This window comes from Carcharodon carcharias, chromosome 22, assembly GCF_017639515.1.
Source record: "Carcharodon carcharias isolate sCarCar2 chromosome 22, sCarCar2.pri, whole genome shotgun sequence".
In the NCBI taxonomy this organism is placed as follows: Eukaryota; Metazoa; Chordata; class Chondrichthyes; order Lamniformes; family Lamnidae; genus Carcharodon; species Carcharodon carcharias.
In genome coordinates this window covers 37,004,420-37,030,783 of record NC_054488.1, presented here as the reverse complement: position 1 = coordinate 37,030,783, position 26,364 = coordinate 37,004,420, and the positions used below count along the sequence as shown (strand labels likewise).

General features: G+C 43.1%; 1 protein-coding gene across 1 annotated transcript in view; it reads right to left on the bottom strand.

Moving 5' to 3' along the window:
- LOC121293840 (netrin-1) overlaps positions 1-26,364 on the bottom strand; it is a 173,658-nt gene that overhangs the window by 18,769 nt on the left and 128,525 nt on the right. The window contains exon 6 of the mRNA XM_041217221.1: positions 9,647-9,721. Coding sequence (XP_041073155.1) covers positions 9,647-9,721 — 75 coding nt within the window. The remainder of the gene's footprint in view (positions 1-9,646; positions 9,722-26,364) is intronic.

Below are 26,364 nucleotides of genomic sequence, written 5' to 3'. Positions count from 1 at the left end.
TTTCAGGGAATCCAGAATTTTAGATTACTCCATTCCTTCCCCCTCTGCCCCCACCCCCCCCTCCCCATCCTCACCCCTAGCCCCTCTTTAAAATCCCACCCCAGTGAATATCTGGGCCATTACCTCAAGATTATATAAGTTTCAATATCTTCTATCATTTAGCTTTATCAAGTTATCTCAATTAAATATTGCGAACTTGGAGACTGTGAGACACAAATGGGTTAGACAGTGGCCTTGTCTTTCTGCAACAGGGGTCTTAATTTAGTCCAGACTGACACGATGAGAGTCTCTTCAATGCCTGGGTTGTGAGTGAAATGAATTTAGACAATCTCGCAGCCTATCTCCTATCTGATTCCAAATTAGAAATCTCACTCAGAGGGTCATAAGAAGGTTGGTATTGGTCATGGACAGCTATCACTCTATCTTCACGGGCAATGCTCTTCTAAGACTACATTTGAGTCACGTTGGGTGAGCTAGGTGCCAGTTTATTCAGCATCTACTATTACACCTGATCCGTGGATGTTTGATGCTGATTCTAGGTTCCTAAAATTGGAAGTGTTCACTTTGTTGATCACACAGACTCACAAAGTAAAATGATACTGTTGTCAAGTGACTAATTCCCAATCAGTCATCAAACTCCGTGTGAGAGTGCAGTTAACATCCTGTCATCTCTCCTATTGCGACTTTCTACCTCTAGTAATTGTTCTTTAAAACATCACATCCCTTCAGCAACTCCATGTTCATTTCTGTACCTGAAAATATAATTTCTTTAGCACAAAAATGTTCTTGCATCTAATAATGGTGTACTTTAATTTTCAGTCAAGTGTAAGCTTTTGCAACTCCCTTTAAACTGCCGGTGGGATCAGCATCTGTACAAACCTACAGCAGCCTAAATAAGAATGCTTGTTTCTATGTGATTACAGTGTTACATTTAATACTTCTCTGGGGAAGACGGTATACAGAAGTGAAACCAGTCACTGTCATTTCTCACCTATGGCCAGCAGGTTGAAGCTAGCAAGAGTCCACTGAAAATTGTATGTCAGTTTATTTTATACTCCCCACATTCCTGAATAAAACCTGAGAAGAGGAGGAGATCTGAAGATGGATTGAATAATAAGAGTAGATCGAAGGGCAAAGCTGTTTTCTAATCCACCCTTAGTTTGAGCTGTTACTACTCAATTTTTATCATAATTTCAAAACTTCTTTCCCCACTGAAAAATATATATTCAAAAGTAAGTTGGGAGGGAAGTATTACGCAGAAACTAAAATTAAAGAACACTTGCAAATGTCTCAACCTTGAAATGCTCTTCAATTTTTTTTTTGGAACTGCGCCAGAAGTCTTGCATCAATTGCCTGGAACTCATACCCAATCGCTCTATTGCCATTCACTTCAGCATACTCTTGAAGTTTCCTGCTGCACTGTATCTTTTGCAAGTGCATATGTTAACACTTAACAGTTCCAAAGCTAGAGGTATCTATGTGGGGGATGGGGGTGGCAATTCTGCGTTTCCCCTGATATTCCTGTCTATGAGACATATATTAGAATTAAGATTTATAATAGTGTTTTCAGTATTACATTAACACTGAATTATGTACACAGACTCCAAGCTATAGTGAATGACAATGTGACCGCATCACAGCAATCCAATATGGTCATCTCACACATACTTATTATTTTATGTCATTAGCCCAAACACAGTGTGCCAGCTTGTTTAATGGTAGGCCCATTAGGATTACTTTAGAATGGTTCACTTCAGAGTTTGCTTTACTAGAATGGGAATATAATTTAGTAAAAGTTATTTATGTATGGAAGTTTGAAAGGAGATGCATTTGCCAACATAAAGGAAATTGCATACAACTGGATTCTCAAGAGCAAAAAATTATTTGAATTTTAACTTCCATATTGATGTGCACTTCTCCCTTGGTTGTGAGGCAAAGAAAATTATGGCCTAGTTTTTCCAATCATATTGCCAACGATAACCCATCAAAATGAATGGGCTGCTGTCGGCGTTATGATTGGAAAACTAAGGCTAATAGTTATAACATTTAATTTCTATTTCAGTAAAATCTGGATAAACCATTTGAATATCATCTCAAAGGACTATTTAATTTCATAATCCACCAATTTCCTGTCCTGACGGCATTGACTCCTTGCTGCAGTGTGGTTCTATATACATCCGTCACTCTCCGCTACTTTACTCAAGTGACTATTCCTCATTCAATGATTGTTCACAGACTATTGGACTGCAAGGGCATGTTCAATTGGGGAATGAAACCTGGTCTGCACGCTCCAGCTACTCTCTGGATAAACTTGCAAAATCATCAAGGGATCTGAAGATGCCAATTTTCAAACACAGCTCTATGCTGCATCTCTCAAATGTAAAGTCTGGTTGTAAATTGTGGTCTATAAACTCCAAGATCAGTATGGGGATTAGTGGCCTCAGCTGATTCCAGCTCTATTCACTATCCATATGTTTTTTGGTGATATCACAATGTTACACACCAATCAAATATTTGTTACATTAACATTTGTATTTGCTTTCATTTTTATAGTATTAGAAGGCAAGTGGCAAGAGCAAATATAAAAAGCATGATTTTAGGGTTTTTTTCTCATTACTTCGGTTAACCATTTGATGACTGAAAAGACTTTGCTATTTCGACAATTCAAAACATATAGATAATTTGCAAAATTTCTGAGGAAGCAGTTAGATTCCTTCATTCAGCGCATTCCTGCAACATATAAATTGTTGATATGTAAACATGCAACTGCTGTCAGGAGGTTAAAGCAGAGTTGGAGTAACAGCAACAACATTCATTTGGGGTTGAAGATGTTAGCCATTTGAACTGGCTTTCTCAAAGATAACCCTTTAACCATTCGGCTTTTGCCCATTGTCTTCCATTTGATTTGAATTAGTGATGGAACAAAGGATTCAAAATATGTTTAACCATCTTCTAAATGAATGCTCTTAAACATTTCTTCCTAAACTAATATGGGATGAAATCAAACTGTACAATTTCTTTACAATCACTTAACATGTTGGAAACAAAATTGCTTTGTTCACAGTTCTAAGGAAGGCGTTTCATCATGGGTGATGCCTGCACTGAAACACAGAGAAAGGGAATTCAAAACAACTGCTTTTGTGCACTAATATTGGAAAGTGCGATTTCACCCCAAAGGAATTTCAATGGTTAATGGAGACTAGAGGGATCCAGAGGATAAGAATTCCTGAAATGTCTGCTTTAACAACTGCTACGAATCTGTATTTCACAGGAACATACGGTTCAAACTTATACAGTTGCTTTAAAAACCTCCAAAAGAATGTTGGCAGGGGTGACTGTCGGATGCCATCTCAGGCTGTTTCTTTTTGCATGATGGCCATTTATAGCCATTCCGGGTTGTGTAATCAAACTGGCCCTGATCACAGACTGCTACTGGCATGCATTAATAATCAGTTAATGGACACCATCTGCTCCATCATTATTGTTGGTTAAAAAATGAAAAAGCCAATTGGTCATTCTTCTTGAGTGTGTTGGACGGTTTGTTAACTATTGTATCCATGGCAAACCCCACTGTGAACAGTAACAATTTCTTGCTATAACCACAGCTTAGCCTTCAGACAATTTGTTACAAAAAAAATTTTAAAAATAAAAAAAACTTGCATGTAATAAAAGACACCAGCACCTTAGGTTTCTTCTGCTTGATGCGTCAAATGGGACTGTACAATTTTAAGGAGGAGCCCATTTAAGGTCAGAGTGTTACCCTCTAAAACAAATTCATTTCCACTTGCTTCAATATTGTGTTGGATAATTCTTAATGGCATTAGATAGTACCAAAACATTGTCTGGATATTCCAAGCAGCGGCAATGATGGTCAGATTGCCGCTGTGCTCATTAATTCTTCCAACCCAACACTGCTACATATTTCTTCCAAGACCTCCAGATCTTGGCTGTCACAGAAATGTGCAGTGCAGAATCCCTCGGGGAACTCCGTCAGAGCAGAATAGAGTCAGGGGAAGACAGGACACGTCCCCTTTTTATAACACTAGCTGCTGTCTGTTGAGTTTAAAGGCTAAAGTTCTTTGAATGTTAGTGAATGAATGAATGAACAGGTAGGTGAGTTGGGGAGGTGGGTGAGTAGATACTCAGGTTGGGTTTGGGGGTAGTCAGATGGTTGTGAGTGGTAATCAGGTCAGTGGGGGGTACTCCTGTGGTCAAGAGGGTAGTTAGAAGGTCAGAGGAGGAGGTTGGGAGGCGGGACAGATTGGGGAGTAGGTTGTGTAGTTACCCAGGTGTCAGGCTAGGTTTTAATCTGTATAACATTTCCTGGGTGATGACCCAGGTAAGTACCATGGAATTGTCCAAACTCTCTGACTCGACTAACTTAAGAGTCGGAGACATTCATGGAGATTCCCAGGGAGCAGGAGACTTCAAAATTCCTTGGCAGTTCCTGTGTAGGTCCACAGGTCAGGACTCCCATAGGGTACTGACATGCATCTTCACTTGTACGTCCGGTCCCCGATGATCTGGAGGCCTGAAGATTTGGCCCAGTATTACTAAACCACAACTATTTTAAATTCATTTGTGGGTTGTGAGCATCATGGGTAAGGCCAGCATTTATTGTCCATCCCGAATTGCCCTTGAGAAGGTGGCACTGCAGTCCATGTGGCAATTTGAATCCATAATAACTTAAGATCAAATTCTGTGTTAACTCCAATTGTGCACGAGTACTAAAGCTGATTCGTAAACCACAATGCTCTAGATTTGGCAAATGTTCAAGTATTTGGGAAAATTGAGCAAATTTTGGCCTACTTTGGTTTCTTGGTGATACACCTCCATGAAGCAGTGTTGGTTACACAATCAGCAATAATTTACTGATTCTAGATCCGATGTGTGCTGAGCTACATCAAAAATTGCACTTTGAAAATATCACATGGTGCATAACAATCTTCAACTGTGGTAAATAAAAGAATAAAAGGCCCCATGAATGATTACAGAATCAAACAGCCTTTCAAAGAGGGTATTTGGGGGAATGAGTTCCTCTGTTCACTAATTGTAGGAAAATTGGAAACAGTTTCTTTATAAACAGACTTATCAGTTATTCCAAATAGCGCATGAAGGAATTCTTCCCATGTCTATCAACACAAACCAACTACCAGAGTAGTTCAGTACAGTGCCCTTTAACTACCTCTCTGAAGAGCACCAACTATAGTTTCCAACCACAAAGACATATTTTATATAAGTGACGACCAATCTTAGGAAATGCCTCCATGGAAATAATGGAGCCGTTGAGACAAAGTGCAAGTTGTACATGAGATGCACAAAAGTTGGCAAATTTGTTTTTGCATTGAGAATGCACATCAACATTTGATGCAAATTTAGTACCAATAATGGGTAGAAAAGAGGTTGACCAACTTGTTTTTCAGTTTCCTTGCTGCACAGAATCAACCTAGGTAAAACTTTAAAACAAAATGTGCTTAAAGTCAGTTTTTTAAAACATCTTCACACATACTTTTCTCCCCCTTTAGAGAATAGAGGGGAAGGATTCCCAGGCTGATTATCAGCCTATTAAACCATGTCACATATATTCCTGGCATGGGACCTGAACCCAAAGTTTCTGGCATAGAGGTAGGGATGCTACCACTGCACCATAAGACCTCCTCTTAAAGTTAGTGACTCCTCTGACAATTGCTTTACTTTCATAGGTTTTTGCTTGTTCTGGTTTCTGTTTCATTTGACATTACTTTCATCTAAAGCTAAATCATTGAAAAACTTACTATTTTTCCAGGGAATTTAATTTTGGTGGATTATTAAATGAATAGAATCAACTCAAATTGAATGAGTCCAAATGTATTGTTTTGAAGTAACTGCTGCTGAGTGGACTGCATTCTGTCAGCATTATACACTAATGGTACTGAGATTTCATCATGGAGCTAATTCACCAAGCCCATCATAAATGCTGCACTAATCTGAGGAGGGAACTGTAGCTGGTAAGTTGCTGCACTCTTTAAACAGACAGAAATACTATAACATGAGATAAATACTGTCTCCAAATTAGGGGATTTTCAGCATTTAAAACAACTTTCACTCATTTTGCAAATTAAGCATTCAGAAAAAACTGTTGATTGAAAAAAATGGATTGAGCCTGTAAACAACTGAATCACACAGGCCAGGGTCAGGTTGGACCTGTGCTCAATGCTGCTTCTGCCAATTTCAGTGGAGCTTTGGTCAATGTGCTGCAATTGGTCTCAATGCCCCTTGGTAAATTTGGGGAAAATTGGCCAGAGTTCTTAGCGTCATAGATACATTGCAGTGCAGAAAGGGGTCAATCGGCCCATTAAGTCCAAGCTGGCTCTCTGTAGAGCATTCCAATCTATCCCATTCCCCCTCCCTATCCCTGTATGTTTATTTCCCTCGAGTGCCCATCCAGTTTCCTTCTGAAGTCATTCACTGCCTCCACTTTCACCGCCCTCGCAGGCAGTGAGTTCCACATTATTACCACTCACTGTGTAAATAAATTCTTCCCCACATCCAGCCTGCATCTCTTGCCCAAACCTTAAATTATGCCTGAAGACTATCTTGCAAACTCTCGCTAGTAGTACACTCCTGAGGTAGTTGAGAGAGGACAGAATAAGACTTGGTGGCAATGCTGCCTTTGATGTAGCCTATACTCACTATTGAAGCTGAAACATAAATAGTGGCCACTTAAACACGGTACTGGAGAATGACTACTGTCATCTCAGGAAAGCAACTTCAGGAGAGGAGGGGAACAAATTGGCAGCTTTCATTTTATTATATTTGTTGCGCTTGTCAACTTTTTCCCTCTCTCTTCTGAAGCCGTTTGATTCTTCAGATATGTTTTTAAAGTTGCTACGTATCCTCTGTTACCTCATCTAACTGGTATACATTCATGTGTCAGCCTTGACTGTGAGCACCCACAAACTCTTTGAACAGGAGTACTGCCATAACCATGCCCAATCCTTCCCTCACCCAAACCTCACAGCCATGCACTTCCAGCAGAGATTTCTAGATAGTGATTGGTACCTAAGGCAGAGACTCTAAAGCCAGTGGTTGGAAATTCCATCACTGCCCTATCTGGGATCTAACATAGCATAGACTGAACAGAAAACATTCAACCTTCCTGACTTCTCACTGGACAAATTTAATGAGTTTGTGAGAGTTATTTAATAATATGTATTTATTAATACATATGATTTTTTTTCACAAAGTATCCTTAAGATGGCAGTTTAAAAACTGGCAGCATTTGTGCAACATTTTAAGTGTGCATTTATACTGTAATTACCATGATGCTAAATTTGCCGCATAACTCCAGAGCTGAATCCCAGCCCAATTCCAGATACAAGTGATGTGAGACTCCCCCTCAATGGAGGCAGTCTGAGAGCACTTGGTTTAATATCACATGGTGTTAAACCTGGTACTCATGGGATCCGAAGGATTTCTCAGCTCTTTTTCAATTTAACCCATTATTTTAAATGCTTAGACACATAGCTAGAGCATAAAAGCACCATTAGTATCTGAAATTTTGTTTTTCAGAAACTCATGTACTGCTTAAAGTTTTTTTTTCCAAACAACATAATCAGTCCTGTCTGTGTCAGCTTTCAGAAAGAGAAACTGGCTCATTAGTTGCCTGTTGACATAATCATAATAATAATTTCAAAAACCTGTTTTAATTTCTTAGTAACCATCCATCAATAATCCTGCATCTGCTGATTAAATTTCATGCTGGAACCAACAGTATAAATTTTATCTGTCATGCATGGCAACTGTGACTGATAAGAGTGGATGATTTTGTGCTGTTGGCTGCTTATCTGTCAGCACAGCACTAACACTCTAAATGATCCCAAAGTGTTATCAGACAAAGCTTAAATGCAAGATGTCAAAAATGCAAGAAATGAGTTATATGATAAAGGGGATACACATTCAGTTTTTTCTCTAAGGATTTATTGACTAATGATTCCTGAAAACGTTAATGGTCACATATTTATAAGTGGAAGTAGGGCACAGTTCATAGAAACTTGTACACAGTACTTAGCAATTTTCTGTAACGCTTTCTACCCTATCGATCTCTAAATGCTTGCTTCAGGCCATATTGTTCAGGCCAATAGTGTGACCGAATCCAAATTCTTTGGCTGCTGCATGCTGTGGTGGGAGAAGGCATGCAGAATTGGGATGGCATGGATAGGGTAATCAGTTTTTCCATGTAGGGGAACACACCACTCAACAGCTTAACTGGGAGCAGCCTAAAGAGATGTGAAGCAATTCAGAACATTCCTATTAACTTGCTAACTCATTTCCCACCACCTCCAACATGCTAGTCCATGGCATATTCTTGACAGAAATACATCCGTAGCTTGCTGCAGTGCTATACCAAAGTTGGTTAGAAATATTTATATGACGTTCAGATTAGGGATATTGACAACAGTTTAAAGTTTAGGTTACCTTACATTAGTAGAGCAATAATCTGGTAACAAGTTAACATAGATAATGATGTGGGAAGAAATAAATGACAAAAGTATAGGTGCTTTTGAGATGCCAGGCTTGCAAAAGTAATTTGAGAAATTTGAAAAAAATTTAAATGCTTAAATAGGAATATACATCTGAGGATATCAATGTGACATTGATAGACTTTTAAAACTATATAGTTAAGAGGTGTACACTTGATAGGTTGTAGGCTTAAAAGGATAACAAACTGAATTATGCATAGGCAGTATCAATTACCACAAGACAGGGATTTCATTGAAACAGCAGTTCGTATATTATCATTGACCTTGGCACTCTTGCCAAGGTTGCCACTCGTGACCTGTAATGTATTTTGCAAAGTGTATATGCGTAGGTATCAGGTGAGACAACAGGATTAATCTTAACTGTGATCAGGTGAGGTGTATAACATACTTTAAATTAAATTGTGGGAGCAGATGCAGGCTCGAACTACTAGAAGGTAAATTTAGCATTCATGCTAGGAAAATCTTCTCCAGAGAAAGTGATCTACATACGGAATAGACTTCCAGGGCGCTTAATAGAGGTGAAAATGCTGGAATCTTCGAGGAAATGATTCAATGCTGATCTCTGATATGATGGATTATTCTCACCCATAATTATATTGTGAATAGCAATATGTTTAACCAAGATGATAAAATAATAAGAGATACACCTAAAAATTTAAGCAGGTCATTGGGAAAGGAACTAAATTCACAAACAAAGTCTTAAATGAGCGTAGACAGTGAGTAAATTATTTCTTAGCCCTAATATCTAGGGTTTTGAATGGAAGAAGCAGGAGCCTGCATTCTGTGTCCAATCTTAACTTTCAAGCATTTATTAATATTTACTCCACAGAATTTATCTTATGGCCTGTTATGTTTCCCGCCTTTTCTTGACTATTTTTACAAATAAACCTGCACCATTGGGGAGAGGATATTTAAAGCTTTGAACAGTAGATTTGTATTGTCAATGGATCTGACATATACATAACAGAAGTAACTAATTTAATTCCTTTTCAATAATTTAATTCCCAAAATAGATGACACATCAAAAAAGATAATAGACAATCTGCTGCTGGGTCTCCCGAACTTATCACAAAAGCAGAATTATGATCCTATTTAAATAGAACTGTTGCAAATATTCTACTCACCATAATCTTTTTTGCAATACTTTTTCATATTTATTTTCAGTTTTCCCTTGGAAGCCTTGCAGTATGAGTCACAGTCTGTTGTGGGATGGAGAAGTAAAAACACACACATTAGACTACAAAAAGACGTGGTAAAAACAGCATTGCTCAGAATAGCTGAGTCCTTACGGAATCCATCTGCTGCTGCCAATTGTGTTGTCTAATAGGTCTTATAGAGCATTCATAACGCCTTAATTTCTATAGAAAAAGTCACACAAAGAGCTCTGTCTGGTAAATACTTTGCTGTCTGCAGGCAGTCTTTGCCTTATTTGAGATCTTTAGGCCTCCCCTATTTACACCACCCAGGTCTCCTTTAAGCTACAGATCCCCCTCCTGTCAAAGTGGCACTGGCCCCTGATTAAGGCCCATGGATACCTCATTGTCACCTCAACTCAGGCTTGTGTCAAACTTCGCTTTCTTTCCATGGAGATTCTAACTACAGGTCATTCTCAAACAACAGAAGGTCAGGCAGGAAATGAGGAACCCATTGGGCATTAGCAATGCTTTTGGTGTCCTCTCAAGATAGGTGAACAAATAAATGTTCCACAAAGCACTTTTAATTTATATTGAGCCTGTTGCTCCTGCCTTTCCTCTACTTGGCTGTAATGATAAGACACATTTGATATATTAGTTAACATACACATAAGTGATTGCATCCAAATAAAACCTATTGTTGGGACTGGATCCAGAGACTTCCAAGATTGTTAAAGTTATGTAGTACCCTGTGACAGCCATTCCACTGATTTTTTAAGTACATAACAAAATAAAAATGTAATGCACCTCTCTTCTTGCTCCTACCCCTCAAAAGGAACTGTCCATGTCTGGACTCAGAACTGCTCTTGCTCTGTCACTATAATATAAAGATTGGGGTTTCCGCTGCATTTCTGGCAAAATTAGGCAGCAGTACAGGTGCAGCTCTGAGGAAATTTCCAGCGATCACGTCCTTGCTGGCGTATATTTACTCACATAAGAATCCCCCTCTAGTTCTTCATCCAAATAGCCTTTTTTTGCACCTGAGTTTATGCATTGATCACTGTATTAAACTATTCTGGCAAGGTGGGGGGCACATCTAATCCAAGTCCAATCCTGTCATCTATACACCTGCATTTCCAGCCAGGCTTTAAGTGTAAATGATGGCTGATTTTCCCTTAGTCCAAGGGTGACGAGTCCAATTCTAACACCCTCAGCTGAGATCAGGTAACTTAGCATCGATCAAGAATTTATCCTGGGACCTTCTGGTCTCGATGACTCAGTTTTACACTGATTTTATCAGCTTATCAACTGAGCCATCAAGTAGCCTTGTTGCCCCTCTTTAACTTTTTACAGTCTCTTCATTCCACATAACTGTCTTGACCTGTACTGTGGTGATCTATTTTCAAGATAGTTCCTGCAGCATACACAGTTCATGCACACACACATACACACACACATGCACGTGCACACACACACATGCATCCACATCATTGGCTTTCAGTTGGTTAAATTGACCTAAATGTAACGGTTGAGGCATCAGTCACTTTATTGAAAATCAGCCAACCAACAATTTGCCTGCTTGAGCTAACTTAAAAGTCAAGGAATGAAATTTAAACAACTTAGGAAAGAAACCTGACGGTAGTGTTTTCACCAGCAAGAATGAGATAATATTCCTTTTAGAAAACATTGGTTTGGACATAGCCATATTGCAACAATGCAAAATTTTGTATTAAAGAAATAGATGACTCACTGGAAACTTAAAATTAACTTCAGCATTTTAAAAATAAAATTTCACCAAAGAAACAAAATGATTCATTTTATCTTCTAAATTAAATTCATTAGAAAAACAGTTATACTTCACTCATAGCATCAACCAATGCATTGTTATAACTCTTTTTGGAGCTTTTAAGGGCTAGAATATGAACAAACTTCATTGTTTTTCTCTTAGCTCAGCCAGGGCTTTATTTTCTTTTATGTTTTGAGTGAAAGCGGTTGCCCTGGCAACAGGGGGAAAAAAGAAAAAAGTAGAAACATTGCAAGTAATACAGAATTAGCCCCGAACAAAGCTAAATCCCAACCCAAATGGAAGTGAAGGCTATGCTAACTCCACTCTGTTTACAATTAAGTTTTTAAAAAGCACCAAGATTTCCCTGGTTCCTTACTTGCTTCTCATTCGAAAATTACATTTAACAGATGCAGATGGGGCAGTGCAGACTGGAACTCGGGCATAAACCTCTATCTGTGGACAATTGAGCGCAAATGAGTGCACAGTAGCAGAGTTTTCTTCTTGTTCAACAAGATTGATTGAAAAACAAATTGCTGCAAATAAAGCATGTAATTAGATTAAAGCCCTCGCCCAAGTTACCAGGACTGAAACCAAATGGTTGGCATTTGAGGAGGCAAGGTCCAATTTGCATTTTTTTGTCCTTTGCTCTTTGCAGACAGTATGAAGCAACTTCTGGAACATTCTACACAAGCTGAAGACATAAAGAAATGTATTCTCTGAAGTAAATCCTTGAGGAATTTGATTAAGTAGCAAAGGGATAACTTTAAAATGAAGGCACTATCTATGTTGATTAAATATTAGGCATCTTGTGAAAGTTCAGTTATGAAGTGAAAATACAAACACTGGCCTCTTTTTGCCAGGAAGTTCCTTGTGAATAATAGTACAGCTGTAAAGAATAGAGGGTCGCATGCCATCATTCATGAAAGATAACAATGTCTGTTTTGTCCCGAACAAATGACTTCAAATTTTATATATAACTGAATTATTTAACTACCCTCATAACTCTGTGTGCTGTTCCCCAGAGGGGGTGGCAAAGACATCAGGACATTTATCAGACCCAGCTTCTCCCACCTGATACACAGCTGCTGTGCATTCCTTTCCAGGTTGTTTGTATCACAGGATGTTTAAAGAGGTTTATTTTGGAGGCACCTGATCACAAAGACTGCAGCTTGACAACAAAGTAAATTTCAACAATTCCATTCATTACTACTGAAAATAGGTTGTATTGTATGGGCATTTTGTGCACTCCTAGGGCCAGTGATTTGGTAACACTGCCATCACTAAGAAATTAGCATTCTTCACTTCATTGTCTTCTAAAATTACAGTACTTGGACAGCAAATTGGGCTACATGGAGTAGCATGGACATTCACAGGACCTCCTATGGGACCCTGTACTGAGTTAAATCACTTGCATCAACAATCATATATAAATTTTTACATAAAAAAATTGTGTCCCTAGATGAGAAATACAATGTATTAAGCAGAAAACGTTAGTAATGCTCACAATGTTCCTTTTCTTTTGCTGCATTTTTGTGTTCAGGTTCCTTAGTTATAATCATATTTATAATGGCTAATGGTGATTTGCTGTAAAACAAAATCAACCAGAACTTCCTAGAAGGTATCAGGTGAATGTGAAATATTTCCCTGGGGATAAGAAATAATTGTGTCGGTCAACTTGCTTCAATCTAAAATTCCTCCAGGGTCTGGTTACAGAGTAACTAGTAATGGGGCTGAGGAAGAGGTTGCCGATCAATCAGTGGCAAGTTGGGCACAGATGGGAAGAAAACATGCAGTACAGTGTTCTCTATAGAAACTACTCTCAATCTCAGCTAAAGCTTTCTAGCAGGCTCTCGCCTGAGGGAAGACATGATAACTGCAGAGTTTAATGCATTTATGTAGATCTTTTGCAATCCATTGGTGAATTGAACATCATTAAAGATTTTGGCCCCAATCTTCTAAGTCTGCAGGGCCTTTCTGGCAGCAGGAGTAAGTCAGAAAATCCACTCCTGACCTCACCTACATGCCTCATGTCATGCTTGTGTAACAAATCTTGAACTTTACAAGACAATTCTGTTTTAAAATGCTTCCTTTAATTTAAGGTGAAATGGAATGCTCTGGATAGGGGTATAATGATATATTAACTCTGCCCAGAGACAGGGCCGTGTGATCTGGTTGGCATGGGGAAAGAAACTCAAACCAAAACCTATCAAAAACCAAGTGACGGTTTTCACACCTTGACAAAAAGAGGTACAGCCGCTTTGTGAACACAGAGACACGTTGATGAAGAGAGAGAGACAAAAGGAACTACTGCTCTGAGAGAAGTAACAGCTACCACCATGAAACACAAGGTGAACTGTTTATGTGTTAACAACTAAGCAAAATGCTTGTAAAAATTGGTTTTCTGTTCAAAAGGAAGGGAACATGGCTGACAGGACATTGAGATTTAAGGAACAAGGAGTCACTGAGGTGGGCCTTGCTGGTGAAAGTCAGTGCTGAAATACTCCAGCTGAGTGGAACAATTTTTGAAGGACATCAGTGGACTCGACCTGACATGTCTGGGAAAAGTAAGCCTGCTGGAAGCTGGAAGTACCTTAGTACTTAGTCTTGAATTGCTACCCATGTATCAGACATGCGGTACACAGTAAATGAAATTGAAAGAAGAATCTCAATTGAGTTAATTAGTTAACGTGGAGGTACTTTTTCTTTAGTTTGGTGTAGTTGTTGCCTGTTAAGTAATGTTTGACTTATGTTGATTTCGTTTGTCACAGTAAAAGTCTTAAAATGTGAATTAATGTTCTGCAATTCTTTTTGTCAGTCTCTAGTTACAATTCAGATAGCCAGTGGTGAAGGATAGAACTGGAGGCTAATCTTTACACATTTGTAAGCTTTTATTTACAGAGACACATTACAAACATGCACCTCCAAATCCCAACAATCACAGTTGCAGTCTGCTTCTATACGTAAGAGCAAAAGTGCATCCCCAGTTTATAATCACCACCTGAACACAATTTGACATTGAATCAATATACAATTAACAATGCTTACTTTCCAATGAGTAGATTGTGGCCAGGAAATGAGACCATCTTGATGCATGTACCCCAGAAAGGGCCAGCCTCCATTGGCGCATTTCCCGTTGCAGGACCTTCAACCCTTCAGCATCCAAAGTAGCAATGTCACTGAGCACCACTCCCCAGAAAACTGAACTATATGCAAATATCCCTTGATAAGCTATGCATTTCCTGTAGTGTTTTCAAAGCAGGGAGAAGGGCTTCCTTTGTGAAATTCAGAGTAATTTGTTCTGTTAGCTGTAAATGCAGACAAACCTGTGCCAAAGGACAACTCAACCCCTTTTTTGCCATCATAAGAAAGTAAGGATTGTGCTGTAAATCCAGAGCCACAGCCCAAACTGCCTCTGGCAACAAGCAGCTTGAAGAGGATAACTCCCTGACAGTGTTAAACTGGGTATAGTAAAGCCTTTTGGAGTATCCGGAGGCTGTGAAAGGTGCTATGGAAATGTTCATTTTTCTTGAACATATGACAAAGATTTGAAAGTAAAGGAAAGACAAATAAAAGAAACCCAAAATACCAAAACCTTCCATTACAAGACATCTGCATCTGAATCCATAAAAATGTGGAGTTCAGGCAAGTTTTTCATCTGTTTTATTGACTATAAGCAATTTTAATGGTTTGGATCTGGCCCCAGCATGGAGAGGCTTGATTAGTTTGTGTCTTACTTAATCTAGGAGCTGATCTGAAGCCAATTCACTCATTGTTGATAAAAATGGAAACCAGACTATTTCTTCTTTCCCAATGTTAAGAATGCAGGAGCAAATGTATCTCTTTGAATAATCTGGGCTGAATTTTCTGGTTGGCAGGCTGGGTGAAGCAGGACCGGGCGCCGACGCAATCGCCGCTCACGATCAGGTCCGCGCTGCCATTTTACCCGTGCGGACCAATTAAGGCCCACCCAGAGTACTTCACAGCTCCCAGGCATAGCGGGAGTGGGCAGGCGGCAGCGGGTGCGCTCGGCCCACCGGGTCCAATGACAACCCGGCGGCCTGTATAAAGGAAGGCCCTGGCAGCCTCAGAAAGGCTTCTCACAATGGCTGGGTGAAGGGCTGTGCGGAGGGGCAATGAAGTTCATGCAAGTCCAGAGGGTAGGCCATCGGGGCAGGCCAGGCCAGAGGGTAGGGTGGGGGACCTGTGTGCCCCTCGTTTTTCGGATGACTGCCTTGCTGCCCTCCTCAAGGAGGTGGTAGCACGATGGGAGATGTTGATCCCCCAGAATGGGAGGAGGAGGCCCCCCAACATGATGAAATGTGCCTGGGAGGAGGTGGCGGAGTTGGTGAGTTCCTGCGATGTAGTGCGGGGCATCTGGATCCAATGTCACAAGCGCTTCAATGACTTGTTGAGCTCTTGCAGGGTGAATACCATGTTGGCATTGGTCATTTAACCCAGCAGATCAGCTTACCCCCCTGCTGCCCCCTCCCCTCTCCCCCCACCCCCCCACCAAGTCTGAGTGTAGTGACTGCATTGAATCATTGACTGCATGTGTCCTTTGCTGGGTGGGCCAGCAGATACTGCCCATGCTGAGGTCAGCCTGAGGAGGTGATGAAGAGATGTGCCTTTCCCCCACAGCATGTGTTACACTGAGTCCCATGTGACTGGTTTGGGGGCATCCTGGAGGAGCTGCATCCAGGCGCTGTGTTTGAACTCCAGGACATGTCAAAGTCAGGGTGAAGACATGCTGGGAGGGGAGCTTCAAGGTGGTGTGGCAATGAACCATCTGCTGCCCTCTACGCTGCACATGCTTGCGCCTCCTTGCTATGGAAGGATATACCGTATGGTGCCTAATGTGATATAGGCAGCACGTGTCCAAGGGCGGTGGGCGTGAGGTGGGGAGCAAGCCTAGCATCTTTGTGTGAGTGTTCAGCAGTAGTGGGGTGAGGATGCTCTGGCGCCCTGATATGTCCCACTCTGGTTGGGGTGGATCATGTGCAAAGAGAGTCCATGTGTAATTTGCACTAATCAATGCTTGCCTCTCATTTTCAGGAGAAAAATGCTCATAACACGGCAGAGCGTGTGCAGATCACCATTCTTAGCTGGTTCAAGCAGGAGGCCCTGGATTTGGAGAGGCGCCATGCGCCCAGGTCTACCTGTGTCGGTGAGGCTGGGGTGTCACAGGCAAGTGTTTATGCCCAGCAGTGAGGTCACCACTGTTTTCCCAACAGCCATTGCATTGCTGAATGTTCAGTGATTGAAGTTTGCAACATGGCTTGACCATTGCTTATGGAAGGATGAGCGCATAATGATCTGGGGACAGGGATACACATTGACATTGTCTCACATTAACTGATCCAATATCCTTGTTCTTCCTTTCAGCATCATTGGAGTAGGGCCGGGAGGAGGAGCAGCAGAGGCCCCCTTTCACATCTGAGGGCCCTGAAGTCTCACCAGCATCACACCATCTCTGCCAGGCAGGCACCAGCACCGATACTAGGACCTTGGTGGGAATTTGAACATTGGCTAGTGAGGGCACTTCACAATCGCTGGAGGAGCTGGCAGAGAAAGAGAGTGCCCATGGCGCCAGCAGGAGGAGGACTGCAGGGGACCAGGTACATGCTCAGTCGGTGCCTGTTGATGTGCCTCTGGAGTCGTCCGCGATGCAGCAAGTGCAGGAAACGCAGCCAGGTATGCCGCAACATCTCTGGGAGGTACATGAGGCTGTGCTTGGCTTGGTCTCTGTGGTGGAGGAGTCTACGTGGAAGATTGCCGAAGCAATAAGCCAGATGTCCGAGCGCCATACGTCCTCCATGGACAGAGTGATGACTCTCGTGGAGAGGCTCCTACAGAAGACCCGTCAGGACGTCCTGGGGATGCGCTCGGACCAGCAAGCCCTCATATTGACCTCAGCTGGTCATTGTCAGTGTGGGAGATGGTGTGGGCATCAAGTTTCCCAGCTCGGTGCCCATCCATCCACAGTGAAGTGACATCTCGCCAGTGCAGCAGCTGCCTGTCATCTCTGCGGGCACCTCTCTGGGAGCTGCAGACGAGGGCAGCAGCTCCTCTGCCCCTCTCCCAGTGACCATATCATCCGGTGAGGCTGCAATGACTGAGGAGATGCCAGCTGTGGAACAGGCTCCACGGGCCAGAGGATGATCGCCAAGGTCATCGAGGCCAACAGGACAGCAGAATCAGCAGGCTGTCTCCAATGCCACTCCGAGTGATGGGGCAGCACCAAGACGTAGCACCCGGAAACAAAAACATAAGACACCTTAGGCACACCATAGGTTTTTCACTGGTGCTTTTGTGTTGGCCTGAGATAAGGTCCTTATGATTTGTTCTGATTTGTAACACTATTGTCTTTTTTTTTGCATAAGTTTGTTTGCTTGACATATTAAATTCGGATATGTCACCATGGCTGAGGTTGCCTCTTTTCTTCTGCATGTGGATGGTTTCCAAAAATGTAATGAGTGCTTTATTAGGCATTCAGCTTTATTAACAAGGCCCTTAGTTACTGTTTCTAACCTGGCAGATTTTGCACTTAGGTGTCGAGTATGGAGCCTACAGCCCAGGCTTGTCCTGGAGGTCCACCTGTGGTGTGCTAGCTGAAGGTTCATTGGATTAAAGCCTCCCGGGTGTCCCTGCCTCCCTGCAGAATGCCCGGGTCAGTGTCTACCCCCTCAGCATTTCCCTCGGACTCACTGCTGGACTCATCGTGTGCAGTCGCAGACACTGTGTCAATGTCTTCAACGTCCACTGCATCCCCCCTTTCCAGCACAAGATTGTGCAGAGTGCAGCATGCAAGCACTATCACCGAGACATGATCTGGGGGGTACTGGATTGTGCCCCCTGAGCGGTCCAGGCACCGGAAGCGCATCTTGAGAAGACTGATGGCTCTCTCCCTTGTGGTGCCCTGGCTCCTATTGTAGCGCTGCTCAGCTTCTGTTCTTGGATGGCGGAGAGACGTCATGAGTCACCTTCTGAGGGGATAGCCCTTCTCACCCACCAGCCATCCATCAAACCAAGCCGGAGCACTGAAGAGCCCCGGCACCTGGGATTGTCTGAGGATGTAGGCGTTGTGGGAGCTGCCTGGGTACCTTGCACAGACTTGTAGAATCAGCATCCTGTGATCTCACACTATCTGCACGTTCATGGAGTGGGAGCCCTTCCTGTTGACGAAGGCACTGGGCTCACCTGCTGGTGCCTTGATGGCCACATGTGTACAGTCTATTGCACCCTGGACACGGAGGAAGCCAGCAATGGCCGCGAAGCCTCTGGCTCACTCTGTCTGGCTTGCCTGGTCCCAACGGAAATGGATGAAGGTCAATGCAAGCCTGAACAGAGCATCTGTTACCTGCCTGACACAAGTGTGGACAGCTGATTGGGAGACACGGCAAAGATCACCCACCGAGCCCTGGAAGGAGCCAGAGGCATAGAAGTTGAGGGCAGCGGTGACCTTTAGTGCCACTGGCATGGGGTGTCCGTCCACACAGTTAGGGGAGATCTCAGGCCCAATCATCTGACAGATAGAGTTGACTGTCTCCCTTGACAGACGGAGCCTCCTTCAGCACTGCACCTCAGTCATATTGAGGTAGCTGATTCACCGCCTGTATACCCTGGCAGCAGGATATTGGCGTCTTCTGCGGCCCCTTCCACCTTGGACAACCTCTTGGCACTGCGCCCCGTGCGCCTGCACCTGGCCTCCCAAAGGTGGCTCCCCTGGAGGCTGATTGTCCACTCCTGGCCTCCTCCTTATTCTATCCCTCCCTTCCTCCTCAGAGGAGCTGCCTCCAGTGGAGAGTTCAGCTCCCATTCCCAGGCTAAGGGAAGGCTTCCTGAAACCTGCAGATCCAAAAAAGATTCCTCACTGCAGAGTGCTGACCTGAAGGTTAAGAGTCCAGACCAAGCAGCTGGTATGCGTTTTGAAGTATGGCAGATCACACAGGCAAGTTTCAGTAACTTTGAAAACTAAATACTTGACAGTGCAGACTCGTGACCCCAGTGAGCCCTCTTATCTCGCCCGTGGATGAGGTTTATACAAATGTGTCCCATCCACCTGCCCATTGCGCCCATGCGCCGACCCGAAGATTGCACGGGCGCTGAAAAATCAGCGTCGACTGGGAGTCAAGGGCCTTAAGTGGCCCGTTAATTAATGGTGGGCGCATATCGGACATCATCGTGCGCCTGCCCAATGAAATATCGCGATGGTGAGCTGTGATGTCGGGATGCTTGCCCTACGTCACCATGCACCATTTTACAGGCAGAGGTGCAGGGCTTGCCCCCACACACGGGAAAATTCTGCCCCTGGTTTCAAAGTCAATTTAACATGAGATATCACATCCCATTCTAAGTGTCAAACCTACCAAAAAAACCCCCCAAAAATATGATCACTGCCATCAAGTCAACTCTGCCTGACAACGGTGTAGACTCATACACGATTGTCAGCCCCTAATTATGCCTCCTGGGAGAGACAAAGAAAAAATTGCTGAAAATAAATCTTACTGTCAATTCAGGAAAAACGGGGAAATTCTACCTTCCACTTTCTAACACAAGGTGCCAGGCGAATGGAAGACCATAATGACAGCTAACAACTTACATATATAAGCAAAATGTGCTCTTCTCTTAGGCATTTGCTCAGCTGGCCTTCAAAGGACTGTAAAAACTCCTTGCCCAGCACATATTTTAGTAAACTGTTCCAGAGGGAGATGACTTTCTGCATAAGTAAGTATTTCCTGGCACCTAACCTAACGCTTTGCCAAAAGTTCTTGCATGCGAGCTCCCTAGTCCAACCCCTTCCTTGTTTTACTAATCTCCACCCTCCCACCCTTAGCCTATATTTCTCCACAGTAAGTAACACTAACTCGTGAAACCTACCCTCATAATTAGAGCTCAAAGGTTAGATATCATCTTTTTCACCCTCTTCTGCACCTTTTCTGGAGCATCAATGTCCTTCACCATGAGTGAGAACCAAAACTGGACTCAGTGCAGAAGGACAAAGGCCTTATTTACCCATGTATAGTACTTTGTACTCAATGGTACAAACAATGCAATCTATACCCCTATTTATTTTACCTACAACCTGACAGCGCTTCTACACCTTCAGTTACGCTTGTGTAAACAGTTAATCAGTTATCTGTCGAATGGTCATGAGGACTCGAAACGTCAACTCTTTTCTTCTCTGCCGATGCTGCCAGACCTGCTGAGTTTTTCCAGGTAATTCTGTTTTTGTTTTGGATTTCCAGCATCCACAGTTTTTTGTTTTTATCTTTAATGGGTACTCCAGCCTGGTGTTCATTAAGCCCTCAAACGGATGATACGTTTGTCCACGTTTAAAGATCACAAACAGGCCCATTTCCCTAACTTATCTATAGTGAGCTGAAAACTACAGATTTGGTCTGAGTTACAGATCAGTAAATTTTAGCATTTCTGGGAGGTGAGAAAATTGGGAAAGGAATGTTTGAGGTTCAGAAGGGGATGTCATTTGGGTTTCATTCTGGATTGCAGGAATGTGAGTAAAAGTAGGAAAGATATGGGATTTCATTTCTGAAAAGATAAATGCCAGATAAATATAAAAATGTGAAGGGGACGATTTCCTCTTTATTGCACCTGGGGAGGGCTCAGTTTCCAGCGCTGATTTCTCAGATTTCTATTCCCCATTAGCTTATAGCTGTCACCCGTTGTACCATACCCGAGTGCGTCAGTGTTGTCAGGCGAGAAAGGGAGAAAAGTAGATAGGCAAAATATATATTCAAAAGCAATTTAATTGAACCTGATTTTATCAGCAGAGGCCTTGTTCTTAACACCGTCGGTGTGTTTTTTGCTGACAGCATGTTGGTGAAATACTTAATCTATGTAGGATTTTAAAAATTATTTAACTGAATACATATCAGTCCCTTTTGACTATGAAAGTTAAGTCTGTGTGGGTGGTGAAAGTCACATCAATCCATCGGTAACAATATGCAAAATAATGCAAATGATGCTTTGTGTGAATGAGGGTCATAGGAAGTTGCGGTCGCCTGTTTGACCTTTTCCACTGTTGTAGTGTAACCTTTGCCACTTTGAGGGTGAATGTGGAAAGCTTAATGTCAGTTGCACATAGTTTATTTTCTTCATTTGTAAATTGTGGTTTAACACTTAAAGAAATCTGAACTTAGCTGTAAATCTACAGGCAGAACTAAGGAGGCCAGAGGCCCACAGAGTGCTGCATCTCCAGCTGCTTCCAGCATGGCCCGGGCACTGCCCCATGCTGGAAAGGCAATCATATGGGCATCCCCTTTGTGCACCAGAAATCTCTGAACTGGTGCTGTTGTCACCTCACACAGACCTGATGATTTTATGCTCCATTTACAAACTTGGACCACGCAGGTCCATTCACCGTATTCGCTTGTCATTCATTAAAGAACATGTATTCAGCTGCATGAGGGCCCAGCAGGAGCGTTATTTAAAGGACCAGGCACCCAGCTGGCAGCTAAGGTCTTTCAGAGTAACTTCTGCTATTGCAAAGTTTCTGGAGGTACTGTGGAATGTTTTTGGAGGTGTTGTGATGAGTTCCTGGATTTGGCAGGGAGTGTTGCTGCATCCTCGCTGGGTGGGCAGGATTTGGTGTCCTGTCCGCACAAAGGCTGCAACAGGTATGGGGACAGTAGTTGCAGTGCCTCTGGGTCAGCAACATGACAGGGAGATGGAGCAAAGGCTGTGGAGAGGGCAAGCTCTTACGCCGTGCCCTCTGCCATCTTGGAGCTGGAATCCTCCATGTAACAGGAGGCTGTCAGGTCAGCCGATGTAGCCAGCATCTTGCAGTTCATGCCATTAAAACTTCAAAAAGATATAGACAAGGACAAGTTGGTGGAATGGGCAGACAGATGGCAGATGATGTTTAATGCAAAGAGATGTGAAGTGATTCATTATGGTAGGAAGAACATGGAGAAACAATATAAAATAAAGCGTACAATTCTAAAGGGGGCACAGGAGCAGAGGGACATGGATGTAAATGTGCATAAATCATTGAAGATGGCAGGACAAATTGACAAAGTGGTTAATAAAACGTACAATATCCTAGGCCTTTATTAATAGGGGCAGAGAGTACAAGAGCAAAGAGGTAGTGTTGAGCTTGTGTAAGACACTAATTCAGCCTCAGCTGGAGTATTGCTTCCAGCCCTGGGCATCACACTTTAGGAAGGACGTGAAGGCACTGGAGACAGATTAGAAAAGAGTCATGAGAATGGTTCCAGGGATGAGGAACTCCATTGATGAAGATAGATTGGAGAAGTCAGGACTATTTTCCTTGGAGAAAAGATGGCTGAGATGAGATTTGACAGGTATTCAAAATCATGAAGGGTCTCGAGTGAGTAGATAGAGAGAAACTCAGCCACTTAGTTCAAGGGCAATTAGGAATGGGCAACAAATACTGGCCTTGCCAGCAACATCCACATCCCATGAAAGAATATATTTAAAAAACCTCGTGAAAGGATCGAGAACAAGGTAGCACAGACTTAAAGTAATTGGCAAAAAGAAGCAAAAGCGATATGAGAAAAGACTTTTTCACACAGCAAGTAGTTAAGATCCAGATTGCACTGCCTGAGAGTGTGGTGGAGGCAGGTTCAATCGAAGCATTCAAAAGGAATTAGACTGTTGTCTGAAAAGGAAGAATGTGCAGGGTTACAGGGAGAAGATGGAAGAGTGGCACTAAGTGAATTGCTCATTCAGAGAGCTGGTGCAGACATGATGGGCCAAATGGCCTTCTTCTGTGCTGTAACAATTTTGTGAATCTGTGATTCTGTGTTCTCCTCGATGCCACCTGTCCAGGTCCCCTGTAGGACAGCACATCTGTGACCATGCCCTTGATGAGCTGGTACTTGAACCACCCTTTCCCCTGGCCTGGCTGCAGCCTATTCGGGCCCAGTGACTCATGTGCTGATCCCACCTCTAGGGTGTGTGCAGTGCCAGTATCTGAGCTGGTAGCTGCAAGTGTCAAACAAAGCAATGGGGCCTCTTCATCAGTGCTATGGTGTTTGTCTCTCACTTCCATGCCATGGCTGAGCAGGCAGCAGATCTTGGGTGTCTGAAAGCAGGAAACCAAAGGTTGGGGCAAAGGCAGTGGGGTGAGGTGGAAAGCAAGAGGCCCATGGTCACAACATCAGTAGCTTATTTGTCATGCCAGAATGCAGGATGAGGGTGAACTGGAAGTTGAGAAGGAGCATAAGGCACAAACATATTGCCACCCTCAATATCTTCAGTGACTCTGGATTCAACAGGCTCTGTTTCAGTTGGCTTTCTTGAAAATGAGGATAGTTTCCTCCATAGGGTTCAGGAGATGCAGGTATCTCTTGTACCCCATCAGTTCTGCTGTCTTCTGTTGTGGACCATCCTGTCCTGCAAGAGGCAGGGCAGAATGTCAATGATTGTATTGCACAGTGTTTGGGTGATGTGCCTGCTACACTGAATAGCTGGAGATATGAGGAAGCAGCAAGAGCTAGATGTGAGGCTGGCATCATTGGAATGTGTATGAGGGTGAGGTAGAGTATATGAATGTTAGGCCAATGGCCTGAGTGCCAGGAACAGCTGATGGGTCAGTGATGGGGTGTGGTGCATTGAGCAGCACATGGGTTGGTGTTCTGGGTAGGAGATGTCATGTGAAGATGTATTCACTGACAATGACCACCCAATGAGGCCATGAGATTCCTTGTGGCATGCTGACTGGACCTTGGGGCTGGACTCTTGGAATTGATCCTCCTGGCTAACAGTTCCCATTCCCTTCTGAGGATGATCCTTTGGGCCTCCTGTCCCACCACTATCTCTCCTCCTGTATACCTCCATGGCTAAGGCCTTCAGCACTACATCTGTGAACCTAGAACTCTTTTTACTCCTGCTCTGTTTGCCTTATTCAAAATTGCAGCAAAAGCATTCAGCAGTAGCCCTCTTGTGATTCAGCACAGCTTCTCTTTAAGGGGGACAGAATGCCTTTAAGAGTAGACTGGCTGTACCATATAGCACCAGTGCACCCTGTTCATGCCCCTGCTGAGTTCTTGTGCAGTCAGCAGCACAAGCCCTACTTGGACCAGCGCTACAATCAGGTAAATGAGGAATTGTGTGCTGCCAACTTCCATGTCAATGGGGGTGGGCAGGTTGCAGATCATGACCCCTCATCCTAAAATTGGCATGGATCAATTTCTAGCCTGAGATCTCTTTGAATAGTTTCACCTCCCATATCTGCATGTTCACCTTTTGGTGTGTCTCAGGGATCTATCCTTGTTCTACTTTGATTTACTATTTACATGCTACTCTTGGGGTATGATCTGCAAGCACAGACTCAGCTGCCACTGTGGCAATAACATGCAATTCTACATCTCTGGCACCAACATCTACTCTAAGGCAATTGCTGCATTTTCTGATCGTGTGCCCAACATCAAGAGTGAAAACATTTCCTTCCAGGCACCACTGACAAAATTTAAATTGTATTTCTCCCAATACCCACAATCGCACTATGCACTCAGAATGAATCTGGTGTGCAAACTCTTTCTAACCCTGAGCTGATCCTTTTAATCCCACATCTGGTGGGATATTCTTACGACTCTGGATGCGAACTGCTATATTCCTACCTCCCATCCATTACTACTGAAATCTCATTCTGTGCCTTCATCGCCTTGAGAATCCATTTCTCAAATGCCGTCCCTGTCATTGTCCCTGCTTTCATCCTTTGCTCAATTCAACAAATCCAAAACCAGGTCCAACACACCTATTGCCCCAATGCTTGTAAAGTGAATTGATTTCATGAACTTAGCTTGATTAAAAATCCTTCCATAGCCACACTCCAACCAGTCTGAGTCATCTATTTTCAGCATTAAGTTCCTACCTGCATCCTCCACTCTTCTGACTCTGGACCACAGTTTGTTCCTGCTCTATTAGTTCTAATATCAAATGCCAATTTTTTAATCACTGTGATATAGTTTTGTGAATTCTTCCTCAAAATCTCCATATTTGCTACTTCTCCCAGGGCTAAAAATTCAATTAAGTCTGTTAGGTGGCATAGGGATTGGATGCACAAGTGCCCCGTGTCCAGCATGTAAACTCTGTGCTACCTGCTCGTTTAAATGATCCTAGTGTACAGCCCAGATGAAGCATGTTTCTGACTGGTTGCATCCTCAGCAGGGGATCCATAAGCATTGGCAGCTCACACGAGTTAAAGCTAGCCTGCACTTCTTAAATAGGAGGTGCTTTCAGGATGCAACAGCTGGTAGAACTGTCTCCAAACCATTTCAGAGAAGGAAATAGACTACCAATGGAGCAGCAGGCCAGAGAGGGCGCTCCCAGGTTCTCTGATGCCTTACTAGTGGCCTTAGTCCCTAAGACAGAAAGGAAAGAGGTCATGTTTCTGCAGGGGGCCAGGAAGGCCTCCAGGCACACACTGTGAAGGGAATGGGAGCCTGTGGCTAGAGTCACACAGCCTCAATCCAAGGGGTCTGGCCCCAAGGACCTGGCTTTAGTGCCACAAAAATGTTCAATGACCTCACCAAGGTCAGTGACTGGATCTTCAAATTACATCTCCCCCACCTATCTCCTACACTGCTGAATGCAACACTCATCCATCACTCACCCATCAACAGTCAGTGCTCATTCCTAACATTCAACTCTCACACAGTTACCACTGCTGCAAGCCTCACGCTTGCAGCTTCCACATACCTTCAGCTATTAACTATCATCCAACATCATCCAAACACATTGCAACATGCTCACTGACATTCTTCCTTGTCTCTTGCAGGACAAGGTCAAAGAAAACAGGAGGGAACAGTAGAAAACTAGCATTGAACAGACACGACACACCTGCCTCTCCTCTGTCCTTTGGAGCAGACAGTGCTGTGAGTTACTGCGGCAGCAGTCATTGATGCTGTTGCAACCAGCGTCACTGATAAGATGCAGGATG